Source organism: Bombus flavifrons, chromosome 1, assembly GCF_040668555.2.
Source record: "Bombus flavifrons isolate JBK064 chromosome 1, iyBomFlav1_principal, whole genome shotgun sequence".
NCBI classification, from domain to species: Eukaryota; Metazoa; Arthropoda; class Insecta; order Hymenoptera; family Apidae; genus Bombus; species Bombus flavifrons.
Genome location: NC_138442.1, coordinates 10,060,139 through 10,076,928, shown reverse-complemented (window position 1 = coordinate 10,076,928; position 16,790 = coordinate 10,060,139). Strand labels below are relative to the sequence as shown.

The 16,790-nt window shown below is 29.5% G+C and overlaps 3 protein-coding genes across 4 annotated transcripts in view; 2 read left to right on the top strand and 1 right to left on the bottom strand.

The window, feature by feature from the left end:
* Positions 1–146: 146 nt before the first annotated feature.
* Positions 147–5,949, top strand: LOC138179895 (uncharacterized). The gene is made up of 7 exons (XM_069113146.1): positions 147–1,042; positions 1,119–1,220; positions 4,546–4,716; positions 4,822–5,084; positions 5,155–5,259; positions 5,337–5,499; positions 5,581–5,949. The coding sequence occupies exons 1-7, from the start codon at positions 577–579 to the stop codon at positions 5,739–5,741; spliced, it is 1,431 nt and encodes a 476-aa protein (XP_068969247.1). The 5' UTR covers positions 147–576; the 3' UTR covers positions 5,742–5,949.
* Positions 2,568–4,078, bottom strand: LOC138179862 (mitochondrial protein C2orf69 homolog). The gene is made up of 5 exons (XM_069113064.1): positions 3,680–4,078; positions 3,458–3,582; positions 3,237–3,387; positions 2,923–3,166; positions 2,568–2,831 (listed from the first exon to the last, which is right to left on the bottom strand). The coding sequence occupies exons 1-5, from the start codon at positions 3,806–3,808 to the stop codon at positions 2,629–2,631; spliced, it is 852 nt and encodes a 283-aa protein (XP_068969165.1). The 5' UTR covers positions 3,809–4,078; the 3' UTR covers positions 2,568–2,628.
* A 2,613-nt stretch (positions 5,950–8,562) lies between the features above and the next one.
* The window catches only part of Vha100-2 (V-type ATPase subunit a family protein Vha100-2), a 55,856-nt gene continuing 47,628 nt past the window's right edge, over positions 8,563–16,790 (top strand). Inside the window, exon 1 of one of the 2 annotated variants that reach the window (XM_069112972.1) lies at positions 8,563–8,748. The gene's annotated coding sequence lies outside the window, so the exon portion shown is untranslated. The remainder of the gene's footprint in view (positions 8,749–16,790) is intronic. The other variant, XM_069112992.1, reaches the window with a different exon arrangement.

The following is a 16,790-nucleotide window of genomic DNA, read 5'->3' as shown; positions in this document are numbered from 1 at the left end:
TTAAGTGTTGAGATAAAAATATAATATAATTTTGTTCATTATCTTTACCTTATATTATCCTTAAAATACCTATATTCTTAATTTAAATATTTTAACATTTTCACTGTAAGCTTATTCTAGGAATAAAAATTTTCACTAAAAGTTTTCATGAAGGGTATTACTGTTACTATAGTAGAAATTAAAATAACAATTATGTTAATATCAAAGTTTGTGTTTAATTACGAATCATTAACCTTCCGAAGCGAAATTCGAACTGTTATTTCGATAACTGAAGTTGTAATGACTTGTAGATTTGTAGACAACTTCATTAGTGTAACCAGTTTATGACAGATTAATTTTGACTGTGTTCGAGTTCGAAGGAAACAGAATGAGTTACATGCTGTTTGTAAATAAAGCGTGGTGTAAATGGTGTGATCGTTAATTATGAAAAACACATATTTTATGTGAATTTGTTATGAGATATATGAAACATATACTTGAAAAAAGAAACTACCCGATTAATATGAACAAAATTTTGATTTAAGAAAAAAGTATTGCTTATAACTTTTTTCCAATTAGTATAGGGAATCGGTAAATATGAAAATCGAAAGATTTTGGAAACGTCGATTTTTGCGAAAAAAGTTGAAGTATACGTTAATTTGTGTATTCATAGTTTCTATTATTTTCGTTGCTCATCAATTAGTTTATTTTAAAAAACTTGATCAAGCGATCGTAGGAAAATACATTAGTGGATCTGTACGAAAAACTAATTATATCGATGGTAAAATGAGTTCAAGATGGAATGAACCATTGCATTCAAAATTACTTCGCGATAAAAAAGGTCGAACTGTATCGTTACGTGGAACGCGTGATCAAGATATTTCAAAATACTTGCCAAATGTACGGGGGAAATTTGTTTGTTTTATTTCAAAAGACGAAATAGACTTTTTTAAAATTAATGATAACTACTGTGATTGTCCTTTGGATGGTAGTGATGAGCCTGGTACCAATGCATGTAATAATGGTGTCTTTAATTGTGAACTTTCATCCTTGCAATTTATAGGTATACTTAATAATTTAAATTTTATTATATAATATTTATTTTTCTATTAATGACATTATGATTATTTTTGAACAAGTCCCAATAAAAATACCATCTTATAAAGTTAATGATGGATATTGTGATTGTTGCGATGGATCTGATGAATGGGCTGAAGTTAAATTATCACACTTAAATAATGGTAACTATTTTTATTAAGAAAACTATATAAATTTAATTATTTAACGACAATTTGTTTCAGAATCTGGAAGTATAATTTACTATCGTACAAAATGTCCAAATAGATGCTAGGAAAATTCAAATTAATATCACAGAATATTTATTTTGTATGGATTATTATCTAAATTAATATCTCTATATTGTAGATAAAGCTTTACAGTGTATCAAAGTTATTTTCTAAAATTTTGTTGTAAAATTTATATATTACTTGTAATATATAATATTAAGGGTATGTTACTTAAGTTATTGAAAAGATATTTCAAAATTTAGTAAAAATTCTGTTTAGATGATGCATTAATAATATGTTACAAAATTTTTCATAAAACATATTTTATGTTCATATTAAGTTATCATATGAAAATAATATTTTAGCATTAACATATGATGCTACATATATTACCGATATTTATTTTTATATTCACTATACATGCATAAATGTTGAATTAAAGAGCTAAATGTGATTTATAAAAAGAATTTGAATATAAATTATAATTAAAATTTTATATCATCTTGTTACAATTGTGGATTTCCTTATTCAGTTGCTGTATGAAAACACAATTTTTTAATTATACGGGGTGATACCAGGTGGGTGATACAACCGAACTGGTGATGATTCTATATGAAAAAATAAGCTAAAAGTATAAAATAAAATTTTTTCATGCGATGCTTTCTTTCCGAGAAAATCGGATTTACTCGAATATATTTAAACTTGGCTAAGTACTGACTAGATATGAGCAAATCAACAGGAGGTTATTCTACACACGAAAATAAGTTAAAAATAATATAATGTAAAATTAAATTTTTCAATTTAAAACCTTATTTTCAAGAAAATAAAGTTTAAACATGTTCAGTTAAGAACCTGGTCTTGTACAAGCACAAGATACATTTTCAAATCTATTTTTCTCTGAGACAAAGCTTCCTGCAGAAAGATTTGTTTTATATTTTCGACTTATATTCATATGCAGTTTAGCCTTCTATCGATTATTAATTCCTCTTCATTCCGGTACTAGCCAAGTTTAAGCATACTTGTCAAATCTTCAAACTTGATTTTCTCAAAAATAGAGCGTCATATGAAAAAAATTTATCCTACATTTTCGACTTATCTTTTCACGTAGAGTTATCTTCTACCTGGTTACACATCCCTCCAGCCTCTCCCTTATATGATAATACAAAATTGATATTTTATACTTAATTCAAATAATTCTATCATATGCTCTACCATAAAAAAAATTTCTATGGAATGTGATACTGTACTTAAGAAGTTCATATATTTTCATATCACCTAATTAATTAAATCAAACATCAGAAATCATTATAGGCATTTTCCATTTAATGTTATCACTATAAATGACGATACTGTGTACATAATATTACTGTGTATAATTCCGAATAACTTTAAGAACATTAAAATGATTTTGTAAACTTCTTGTCTTATCTGTGAAATGTAAAGTTCGTTTTATAGGAATTCCTAAATTTCGTAAAATATTACAAAAATGGCTTTCTTCTTCACCAATCCATGGACGATGAGAATCTTGAACTTGATATGGTGTAACATGAACATTAACGTCTATCCCTACAATAATATATATCAACGTTTAATATAAAGTTAACAAAGCATTTAATAAATATATTGTAAAGGCTTCAAGCTCAATAAATAGTATTACTTAATTTTGCAAAAGATTCTAATATGGATTTCTCCACAATCCATGTATCCTTAGAGCCTGCATGTCCACCATCCAACCACCACATGCTTTCAATGAGACGTATAAAGTTATTAATTTCAATATCAGGATCTAATTTATTTTGGTAATAATGAAACTCATGGAGTAATTGATTTAAAACAATACAACCTTTGCTAAAGCCAACTAATGTTAGTTTTGCTTTCTCAATATTCAAGTGAGTAAGTTCCTAAACATCAAATATATTTGTATTAATTAAAAATCATAAATTTACAGTTCATAATTTATAGTATGTATACCTTGTCTGTATTATATATATTAATTCTATTTACAGAAAATTTAAGTAATTCTTGTAAATGTTTTAAAGCATTATGCGTTGGACAAAATACTGGTATACCATATTCTTTTGATGGTACAAAGTTATCAAAATAACTTAACGTTTCTAATACCCTAAAACAATATTGCAGCTAATAATAATAAAAATCAAATATATCATTTTAAGATAGCTTATAAATATCACCTAGATGGTCGAATTAAAAACACATGTTTTTTAGGAAAGCTAATAGTAAGTATTTTGGCTGTATTTTCTAAACTCCATTCTATATACGTTTTGCTACCTGCATGTTTCATGTTTTCTTGAGTGTCCTATAATAAAAATGTGTTCATATAAATATTTATACACTGTACTATATTATTGTTTAATAGAGCTATTTAATTTAGTTATGCAAAGCATTTTATGTACCTGAATATCACCTCCAAAATATAAAAGAACATCCTGACTTGATGGTAATATCGGACTTGAATAAATTATATCATCACATCGACCGGCAATTCCGGGAACATTTTTCCAAATCCAAATTTTAGATGACATAATGTTCCGAGATGATTTTATATAATAAGGTTAGAATAAAAGTAAGTATAATAAATTACATTATTATATTCATCCAATTTGTGAATATAACAAATTACATTATGATATTCTCCTAATTTGTGAATATAACAAATTACATTATCGCAAAATTATTTTATAATTCCTTCACAATTATACACACTTGTTTAATGCTAATGTCTACTACATAATAATACGAATATTAGTGCTAAAGAACGGCGGATTTATTAAATGGCTGCAATATTGTAGTTTTACTTGAATTTATATTTTTAACAATTTAGCATTTCAATGTAGCTGCTCCTGTTGAATAAAATTTCTATTACATATACGTAAGACGTGGAATATGATCAAATTTTAAGGATTTAATTTTAAGGATTCTATACATTTTTGTAATGCCAAAGCATATGATCTTTATGTTGCAATAACAAAACGATATGCATTTAAATTTTTATATGAAATGGAGTTAATATAATTATTTTGAGTATAAAACATATGTATACAAATTATGTACAATTTTAAAAGTACCATTTTGAATTTGAGTTTCGTCGTGAATAAAGTCCAACAATTATTACGTAAGATATAACAAAAATAGAGAACGTCGATTTCAAATTTTATTACGTTTACAGTAAATGTTAAATATCTTAATATTATTTAAATAATCAAAATTATGTGCCTTTAAATTGTATGACATAACCCAAATCTATACGTATCTTTTTCAGTTCTAAAAAGATATAAATCAAAGCTAGTCATGCACTGTGATTCAAACTTTACAACGGTGTGGGATCCTCTTCAAATATTTAATTATCATACACATTATAAGTACGCTGTTGTTATACTGAACAGTCCACTTTATTGGAAAGATAATACTTTACTTCAAATTTGGAAAAGAGGTATGTTTCCTGTGCTTAAAACTAGTTGAATAACAAATAAAGAAGATTACATATATTTGGCAATCTTTATTAAAAATAATTCATTCAGTAGTGTATGTTATTCAGCTCAGGTTAATGTTACTGTTGATGGTGGAACGTACAGATGGCTACATTATTTAGAAGAGCAAGGTATTGATTTATTAAATGGAAATAATACTGAATATGTACCAAATTTAATTACTGGTGATATGGATAGTTGCTCTCCTTTAATTCTTGAAAAATTAAAGAGTATGGGCTCAATGATTATTAAAACACCTGATCAAGATCACACAGACTATACGAAAGCTTTGCTTCAATTGGGACAATATGCTAAAAAAGAAGATATAGAGGTAATGTAGAATATTTTACAAGATTTTTTGAGCGAATTATACTCAATAATGAGACGATTACTGTTTACAGTTAAATGGAATATACGTGTTTGTAGACACATCAGGGAGATTTGATCATATCATGGGAAATATTAATACACTTTATAGAAGCGATAAGATTATTGAACATGTACAAGTAATTATTACTTATTTAATTGTAACTTAGATTTATTTTAAGATATTTTCATTTATTAAATTTTATGTATTTTTTAGGTAATTCAAATTGCAAGCAATTCATTGACATGGGTTTTAAGACCGGGTCTTCATAGTATAATCATTCCTAAAATTTTGGTAGAAAACAATAGCTGGTGTGGACTGTTACCAATTGGTGCACCTGTTAACTGTATAATAACAACTGGTTTGAAATGGAATTTAAGTATGTATTGACCAATTTAATGAAAGTGATATATTTGAATCAGTTCAGTATTATAGGAAAAAAATGTGTTTCATCTCTTAGACAATGCAACATTACAATTTGGAAGTCTTGTGAGTTCTTCAAATACATATGACAATTGCTCTGAAGTAACTATAAATACAGATTCACCAGTGATATGGACTATGGGTATAGAACCACTTCAAAAGAATACAAGTAATTATGAAATATCACAAAATACTTGATGGCATTCTGTGTTAATCGTTTTTCAATATTTTCTGTACATTTGAAAATATGTGTTATAGAATTAATAATATTTATAATACTATAATATAATAATATGTACTTGAATATTTTCTAAAGTTGCTGTATATTCTATTGCAATTGATCAATTTCATTATAATAGAGAAAGCTAGACAGATTTCTCTGAATTCAAATTACAAAAATATCAAAGTAAAATTTTGAAACTTTAGGTCTTACTAAAACGTTTTATTTTTTTATTATACGATTTTAAAAATATGTTATGCTTATTGCTTAAATAACATGTAGAAGAAATGTATATACTAGATATATATATTAGACTCTTTGTTAATAACTCAAGTGGTACATTTGTTCTTTTCAACCATAATAATATATGATTGAAAAGTAGAAAATTTATAAGATAAAAAGTAAACTTTTTAAGTTTATAATTTAATGCTGGTGTTTATTACCATGACAAAATTTGCAAAGTTAATTTATAATTTTAATAATTTTTATTTTAATATATTGCTGATATTAAACATGTAAATATGTTTGATCATTTTTTAATTTATATGTACTTAATAAAAGCTAAAATTTCATTAAAATAATACGCTAGAACTCTTTGGTATATTATTTAATTATTTGATAATGATTGGTATAAGTAATTGTGTACATATAAAAAAAAATGAAAATTCAAATTTACTACAATAGTTTCTCTTTCATTTGAAAATTCTATTTAAAAGCTGAATTTTTATATGACATAAAATATTAAGAATTGTACTTAAGAAAATTATTTGTATAACTGTTATAAAAGATTATTTCAAAGCATTAAATAATTTGTAGTAATCTTCAATTCAGGTAAATTTTCGAAAAGGATAAAGAGACGGAAAGTTTATATATAAAACCAAATTCCATTGACTATAAATCATGAAATCCAAAACTAGTATTTTCTATATTCCCCAAAATTTCACACTTTAAGTTATTAGTAACAGTAAACTATATTTTTGGATTAATACATAATGAAAATATGATAAAATTGACATATTCTTTAAATGTTTTTTATGTTTAATCTTAGTCTTTCCTTTCGAGATTATATAACAATTAGGAATATACATATGTATATAATTTGTATATAATATGTATATTATATATGATCTATGGTGATTAGACATTTGATTGATGATTAGTTAGTCGAAATAATATTAATAAGTACCAGTCAATGGAGTGTTTCTCAATTAAATCAAGCATATTGATAACTGCCTTTATTTATGAATAGTCGTATGAAATAAATTTTTTAATTATGGATTTATGCACGCTTAGTAACGATAATAATGTGGTGTAAAAAGAAAAATTGAAAAATTAATGTTATAAAGGTCGGAAAATTATTAACTGTTTGTGTATATGTATGTACGCACATGAACAAAAATGATAATTAGTTGTCTTTATTTTGTTTAAAAAATGACATTGTACTATTGCACATATTAAAATTTAACTAAGTAAATAACGTCAATTCAAAATATGTATTTATTTATATTTATTGTATATAACACACCAATTATAGACTATGGATTTTGTAATTAAACAATATCAATACATAAGAATCTCGAATTTTATCATTATCATTTTATAATTTTTAATCCCATACAAATTGGATAGAAAAGACACTTAATATGTATGACGTTTTGCATGTATCTAAACTGTCTATGATTTGAAAAAACGACGTGACTGGAATATTTTAAATATAGATAAGTATTTAATCACCGGAATAGTTAAAAAATTCAATTATGGCATGATTATTTTCTAAATACTTATATTCACAACCCTATGTGTATATTATATAATATCCTGTATATTACAGTTGATAGTCCAGTTTCATAGTTCTGTATAAAATTGTACATACGTATTTACTTTGGAAGAAAACAATCTCTATATACAGTTAATTAATTACAAGAGCAATCGTAGGAGCCCTTCATTTCTGATTTATAATCTCCTTATAAAAGTCTTGTTTCTTATTTCAAATTGTTGAGCTCGATGTTCACGATTTATTTGAGCATCATATGTATCTAATTTGAAACTCGTTACTTCAACTGATTTGCTCAATGAAATCCCCAATGAAGTCCTTGACCGAGTCAATGGTTTCCGCAGAATCAATCAATTTGTCCTTTTAGTAGTGTCACCGTTCTTCCGTTACACTCATAACGCATTGCATTTAATAGAAGGGTATACCACTACCAGTTTTAACAATAAGCTAGACGAAAGTATGGTAACGATATAGAATTCCCTTCAAATTTTACATCTTCCACTTTTTTGTTTCCCGAAAACCATCACAAATCATTTACTTTTCAGATATTTTAGTTTGATGACAGGTAATAGATACTAAGAGCTGTAGTTAAAGAGTAACGAACAATTTTGCTTATTATCTGCGCACGCGCGCGTACGTGACAAATCTTTATACATATAAAACTGTCTAGAATTTGTCTATCATACTCAAAGATAGCTGATAGTAATATGTATACTAGCAGTCATAGTTTATAATCTTTATTATTATTTAAAGTTATAATAATGTAATAAAATTATATTACAACTGTCAATATAATAATAATAATATAAAAATCGATGTATAATTTGATTGTATCTACATACTTACATTGTAAAATCAGACACGCACGTGCAGACGCGATTAGTCGAAGCGGGGGAAGTAAACCACTAAAATACGTACTTACGTGCGCACACACACACGCATACATGTCACAACGATCAGCTGTAGCGATGTTTACATTTGTTGGCATCCTCGACGACGGTGTACCGCGTGGTGGGGTCGCGGCCACTGGCCAGTTTCTTGCGGTCTTTCGAACGGTTGGTATCGTTTTCGTCGTAGTTTTCTTAATCTAATTACTAATCATCACTGTTAATCGTTCGCGTGTTTACGGTGAAAGTTTCACAAGGATATAAAGTGTGGCGTGGTGGATGTGTCAAATGTGTTATCATTGGTCTAATAATCGAAAGAAATCGGTAAGTTGTTGAGATCGTTTCTGAGATATCTGAAAATATTTGACGTAAAGTTCATCGTGTAACTAATTGTAAGTACATATATACATTTATTTCAAATGGTTCACTGATGTTACATACTATACCATGCGTACTACACCATTACTGATTGAAATACGAAATATTATAAAAACGAGCAGCAAGGGTTCGTTAGTACACATATACATACATATATGCACATGTTTGAGTGTATTCTATCTATCGTTCGAATTATCGAATATACATATTGTGTGTTACGTAGTCGTAGTACTAGTCGGTGCAGTCGGTTTTTCGTTACGCGATATCGCGTGGCAGTGCTGCTGCTGCGCTGTTTCGCGGTTTTCGAAACACAAGATATGTGCATCGAACTCTTTACCGTTATCTCATCGCGTGCATTTTCGCATGGCTAACAATCATCGGCAATAACTCCTTGAAAGTACTTAATCTTCACAGACACCACTATATGAGCGTTGTTTAATTGGACCTTGGTGATCTTCTATCCTAGGCTACGCGCATATTTTCCATCGATGGTAACTTTTCAATTAGCTTTCGGTCAAGGTGAACCGCGCCGCAAACAATTGTGTCGCTTCGATTCTTCCGTGACGTTTTGCGTGCTTTAACAAGAGTAGTGCCGTTTGGCCCGAGTACTGTGCCTTGCTACCAAAATGGTGTCAGACACCGAGTGTAAATAACCTTATGAACGTAAGAATAGACGTACGAGACGAATTGGGTTTATATATCTGTTGCGCCGAAGCCGAAGAAAGCGTTCTTGTGTGTATTAGACTCAGGGGAATAGTTGGTACGCGTTTTGGCAACCGTTCTTACTAGATTTCGCACAGATGTATCGAAAGAAATTTCTGACACAGTTACCTAGATTTTCGAAACGCCAATAATTAATTCATAATAGGTCGTAACGAAAATAATTCTGTTTTAAATATACGTTTGTTATTTAATTTTGAATTATTATTTAAATTTTAAATTTGAATTTTTGCTGAATTACGGATGATTAAGTACTTTGTGGAAATTTTAGAAACTTTTAAACCTATTAGTGTGTTAACGTACTAACGTTTTAAAGAAATATTTATATATTCATTTTAGACGAATAATTAATATGCGTTGCGTAAGGTATCAGAGACGTAAATACGGGTCCATAAATTTCAATCTTTTAAGTTATTTTAAACGCAGGAGATAATTTTAACAAATCATTATCAAGAATTTGAACGTTACTGCGTCGCGTAGGCTTATGTTGGATATTTGCGTTAAAAGATTATTAACATTCTCAGCTTTTTGAAAAATCATATCAATAAGAATGTGTTTTATATAACGTTCACGCAAATTAAATTTTAATGTATGCGTTATATTATATGTAGGCGTGGAAACAATTAATATATTATTTAAAATCATTAAGAAATTTCTATTATTTCGTACATTTTTAAGATATGACGTTATTTATACTAAATCTTGTACTTGTAGGTATATGTATATATTTAGGAGTCATAATCAAAATGAGCGTAAATTAAAAAATATTAGATAATATATATTTAATTAATTATTCATAGATACGACTGAGTAGAAATAATATTATCAGAATATGATCTGCTACAATCAAATAACTCCATTACTTTCGTATTATTTTAATAACTTCATTACTTAAAATATAATTCTTAAATAAACGAAATATGCTTCAGAATCAAATTCTAGGATTGAAAGTGCATACACAGTTAAATAGTGATAAAAGTAAAATATTAGAGAAGTTCGTATAGCGTGATATAAGAAATTTTAACTCTTGTCGATGCCGATATAGACGATACAGTTAACCATAAATTGTAGTATATTTCTAAAATGAAACAAGAGTAAACAAAGGGTTAAAACATAGTTTATACCTAAACACTCTTATTTTATAGTTATACAGTACATATATATATATATATAAAAGTTACAAGATACATGGTAAAATTAACATACAACATGGATTAATATACAACATGAATACTAACCTTGTTTCATATAGAAATTAAATGAAATCGAATAAAATATACAATATTTGTGGAATATATATATAAAAATGAAGTAAACTACACAGTTTTCTTTGTTGTTTTTTCTCTACTCTCGCCGTCGCATCGCTCTCTTCACACAGCTCTCTAGTCGACTAATCTGTTCACATTTCGTACCCGCTCATGCTCGTAACTTATAACACATCGTGTCATCTTCTTCATGGCAACCTCTAATAACAAAATTCTCTAGGAGTATACTAAAATGATATTTTTCCAACAAGTCTCATAACAATGCTAATGAAATTTCACAATGTTTCGTCTAATGTACACGTAATATGTAAATTTGTAAAGGGTGTCTACAGGTGTTGGAATATTTTCACGAGGTTATGTACATGATATGTATATGCATGAGAATATTCTATTGCAGGTGTTGAAATACTTTTTGAGCCACTGTGTATTACTATCGAAGAGTTACGCGAGATATGTCGTCGTGTGTAACCATTCGCGACAACGAACGAGAACATTGTACGAACATGCAAATGAATTGCAGACGGTGTTTGCGTGTAGTTGAAGTACGAAATCTATGCGTACAAAGTTAGAACGATCGTACGAGTATTTGCGCGCGCACACGTTCGCGGCCAGCTGTGTGAGAACAAAACTTGGCGCCGTTGTCTTGCATCAGCGATGCTAAAGTAATAAGGCGGTCGTGAATGTCAACATCGTCTAGACAGGCGGTAGAATCTTTTGGCAGGTGAAAAGAGCGGAAAATCTAGGAGCATCTGACTGCAAGACGTTTTTACTAGTCGTATTCCCTTCTTCTCCATTCTTCCTTTTTTAATTAGACATAGAGTCCGCTGTTAATTCACCACCGTCTGCGTCGCGTTGCGTCGCAGAAAACGCTGAGATATAAATAAAGCGGATAATATCGATTTTTCCAGGCATAGGGGAATAAAACCGAAGGGTGACCGTCGCAGGAATTGCAATCGATACCATTATCGTGTCAATCATCTGTTCCATCCTTTTTTACCTGTTAATAATTGTACAAGATTTTCACGCGAATTACATTTTCTGAATACTTACCATAGGAAACTGTCATAAATCATAAATATATTATACGTGCTATCTCTCGAAAGTATCCCAACAGCTGCTCATTTTTGGCAATATGTAACTTAATTACAGAATAAAAAAAGTTATGTATTGATAAATATGTAATGATTACGCTCTGTATTATTATTTTACTATTATGCCATGATGAAATTAGGTTTAAGTAAGTAATAGATATGTAATGACATTTGCGAGAATAAATCAAAAGATTCAATGACAGTGTGTAACATGAGCTCGACATTAAAAATAACGTTTGATAATACACCATTAAATATCCCGGTTTATTAATATAGTGTAATGTAATGAATACTTTGGTATCATCTATCAAGTATCTTTTTTCAATGAATATTTTCCGATTTATATATATACGAGGACACTTTCAATTTTATTTTAAGCTTTATTTAATATACAGGGTGGTTGGTAACTGGTGGTACAAGCGAAAAGGGGGTGATTCTACGCGAAAAAAGAAGTCGAGAATATAGAATAAAAATTTTTCGTTTGAGGCTTTGTTTTCGAGAAAATCGACTTTGAATTTTCGCTCGGTACGGCACTTTATCACGTCTCGTTATAACGGATCTCACTGTAGATCGTTGTCTCGATGGAAAAATTAAAAAAAAAAAAAAATAAAAAAAATTTTTATTCTATATTTTCGACTTCTTTTTTCGCGTAGAATCACCCCCTTTCCGCTTGTACCACCAGTTACCAACCACCCTGTATATATACATAACTGTAATAATTGTGGCTTACTATAGAACTAATGAAGTTTCAAATTACTTTATTCAAACTTCTATAGTATTGTATATATTTTTAAAAGATTTCTACGCATATTCAAATCCTTTCGTGATCCACTGTACATAATGTATGGGTGAATGAGAATAAGTCTCTCGTTGTCGATTAATCAAACTCCGTTCGATACTGCGGAACTCGGCGGATGAAATCCTGTAATTTCCATGATAATCATAGACTTGGACAACTTTGATGTTGCGGATAAGATGAAACGAAGGAAACAGGGAAAATGTTGTCTGGAGAAAGTGAAGTTTAAATTGTAAAGAAAGAGTATATTTTAATAATTAGTGTTTTTTTTCGATACATGTACGTTCTGCAGGAATTTGATAAATTTTGTTTTTGAAGAGATCGAAACTGAAAAGGGGACGTTTCGTTAAAAATATGATGTTTTAGTAAATACCGAGTCATTTATCACTGTTTTAAATGTTGTTATATCACGAAAAAGTTACTTTTCCTTCCTCTCGAAGAATTTTTTCCATTCACGACGATTAATCTTCTTCTTTATTTAATTGAAATAGAACACAATTGTCATAATATGTATTCACAAACGTTTCGTATAAAACAGTTAATGATATTTCATAATGTTTCGTGTAACACACATAACATATTCGTAAAATATGTGTATCTACAAGTGCTGGAATAATTTCGCGAGACTGAGCAAGTAATAGATGATTTATGATAAAATACATAGAAATAAAAAACAGCGAGAAGCATTACCTTTGTACTACCAGCACATGTTCTAATATTTATGTTTATCGTTGATGAGGTTAGGTTGGGATTAGATTGGGTATTTATATCTATACATTTCTGATATATATAATTCTGATATATAATTCTTAGTTTACGATAAATATTGCTTAAATGAATTTATCGATTTCAATTTATTCGTTTCATAAGAATCATAAAGATATTGTTTGAATGTTCGCTTCACGTTCAATATGGAATATTCCGTGATATCTAAAATGCATCGTCGGATGAACTTGATAATACCACGGGCGAGTTGATAACACGCGAGACACGATTTCCAGATTGAAGTTGGTTCGTTTGCGTAGTTAGTAGTTTCACCGTTCGACATTTCGATTTGAAATTACCGGAATGTGGACTATCCAATAAAAGCGGTCTTCAACTCGATTGCAAATAGTTAAAGACGGTCGTTGCATATTTTCCATACCTTGCATCAATAAGCAACACTTCTCGTCTTGTTTCCTGTTTCTCGTGAGACGATTGCTATGCACGAACGCCTTTATGCGAAGCATATTTTTTTTAATCCTTAATCGTTTCTCGCATAATACACTAGAGCACAAATGCAAATGCGACGGAGAAAAACGTTACGTGGTATCGATAGTTGATCACTTGAAATATCATTAATAATTAATGTATTTCAATTTTATCGTATAATAAACATACGTAGTGAAATTTTCTCAGTATCTCGCGATATCTTAACTGTATTTTATGAAACCGAATACAACCAATCAAATGAATGTTATAAAGAGAAGTTAAGGATACGAAGTTGTGTAACAACTTTTCAACAGATAATTTCTGGAAATTATGGAATTCACCTGTCCGGAATATGCAGTCAGTCACAAAACTCTATCTACGTCCTATAAGTATAAAATATTATGATAAGAACATCAACTCTACGAATTTTTTGGACATGTTAAGAGATATGTATGTATATTGTTAAAATGATGAAACACAATTTATATTCGTTTTCACCTTTATTAAGGGAATGGAAGTAAAAAGATATAAAATACAATGTTGTAAAAATTACATACATTTGTGATGCGTAGGTGAAATCTTAAAAACAATGGGCTTAATTAAATAATTATATTAATATCTTGTATTTTATGCTGCTATCGAATTTTACTAGAGTGGCGGAAATCTAATAATTAAACTATAGATATTTATGTAAATTTATATTTTTATAAACACTACTGAAAAAATAGAAACTAAGAGGTTAAGCGGTATTTTATCCGTATGATATATTATACATGTACAGGATGTTCCGCATAAAGTGGACAAGCGACTAGTGGATGATCGATACGTACAAAAACAAGCCCAAAATGTAGGATAAAATTTTTCATTTTCCTTATGAAATATGTTACGACAAAATACTGTTTAATGTTTTGTGCATTGTTTAACATTCCAAATCCCTTTCACATTCACAAATGCAAGGTCTTACGAATTGATTTTTATGCAAATCATAGCAGGAGATATCTCGCGTTCTAATAAAAAGGCACACACGAGTTATCTCGTCCAAAGCCTCGCATGAACATTGAGACATTTTCAGACAACACGAGGTATTTCGTTCTCCAATGCGAATTTTATTCTACATTTCATTTTCACACGCAGAATCGCCGTCTTGTCCGTTGACCATCATACGCTTGATACCCTATATGTATTTGTATATTTATATATAATCTTTGGTTACGTATTACAGTAGCTGTACATAGTACAGTAGCACTCGGTAATATGTATGTACATATATATGATATATGTTTTACAACTTAATATCGTATATGTAATTACAACTTATAAATTAGCTAACTGAACGCGTGCTCTTCGCATTGTACGCGGAAACTTGTTGCAACGGAAAACATTCTTTTATTCCATCGCTTCGTGCACGTACGATGTACACCGTACGCGACCACCAGGTGGCGCCAATATGTCACAATCTACGAATATTAACGATTACATATACAACAACGATAAGGAGTATTGCATTTTAGATATTTTATATAATCTTGCATGTTGTATTTAAATTTTAATTAGACAGTAAAAATAGATCACATGAATATCTTTATACTATAGATACGTAGAATGTCAATAGGCGAAGACGTTGCTTTATCTTGCATGACATCGAATAGAAAATTAAGTTCTGATAAAAAACTCGTTTCGCTCGCGTGTTCGTTAGGTTTCGCTTTTCTTACTCTCATAAAATTTTACCCACACGCGATTCGGTCTATGTCATGGTTAATACTGTATCATGTGTAATACTGTATCACTATTTCTTCAGTAACTGTTTAGTAATTCTAGGTTTCTATGGATGGCTGCATTTGTGACGCACCAGCAACATCAAGCATTAATCTGACAACGAGTTTGGTTAGGAATCTTTATTGAATCTATATTAGAATCTAGAATTTTCAAATTTGAATTACTGACTTCGCACTGACTTCAGAATACCTTTATAAATATTTAATTTATCGTATAGTGATAATTAAGATTTCCTACTAATTAACCAGCAAATTTTACGTAGTTTGATATGCAGCTCTTCCCTCTTGGTTTTTATGTGCTCTTCCCATTACATTAACCTTCTGTTCAAATGCATTCCAAGGTACATACCGGACTCTACAAATGGCAAAAGTTGGTCATACTACTTGACACTGGGACAGTTTCCTTCTCTTCTAGCAAAAGTGATATGCACAGAATTTGTTTCATTGGCTTATATTCGCCACGTATTCAGTCAGCCTTGTGTATGTCTCTAATTCCTTTCTCAAACATTTTAGATGCTACCTTGGGATCTCGATTAATTGCGAGTATAGCTATATTATTTGCGATCGTAGCTACCGTGATATTTCTTCGTATAGGTAAATCCGCGTGTACAACGTGTACAATGTACAATATACAACATTGACCCAAATAACCTCGTGGCACTTCAGATATGATGGGATAGGATTTCGATAGCTTATGGTCATGTTCGTGGCATATGTAAAATTGTCTATTGCTTAAATGCGATTTCAAAAGTAAGAAGTACTAGAAAGTATTAGAATTATTTAAATTTTTTAAAGTAGACAGGGATGGCAGACTTTGAGACGGAAATTTGTTGTATGTTTAGGACGACTGTTCGATGGTACGTCTTTTCCTCTAGCGCATTTGAGATTACTCATTGATTTGTTCAACCGGTAAGTGATTATTTTTAAAACCGAACATATGGACAATAAATCGTCAAATAAAATTACATTACGAAAAAGCTCGCATCAAAAAATCCAATCATTTCAACGACGCATTACCTAGATATTTATTGTTTAATAATATTAGATTGTCCGAAAAGTTTCTTTCGTTTTACAAGAAAATAATAGATGCACAACATTTTTTGTTTTATATTATTTTATTGAATTATATATGATAAGAACATGTTCTATT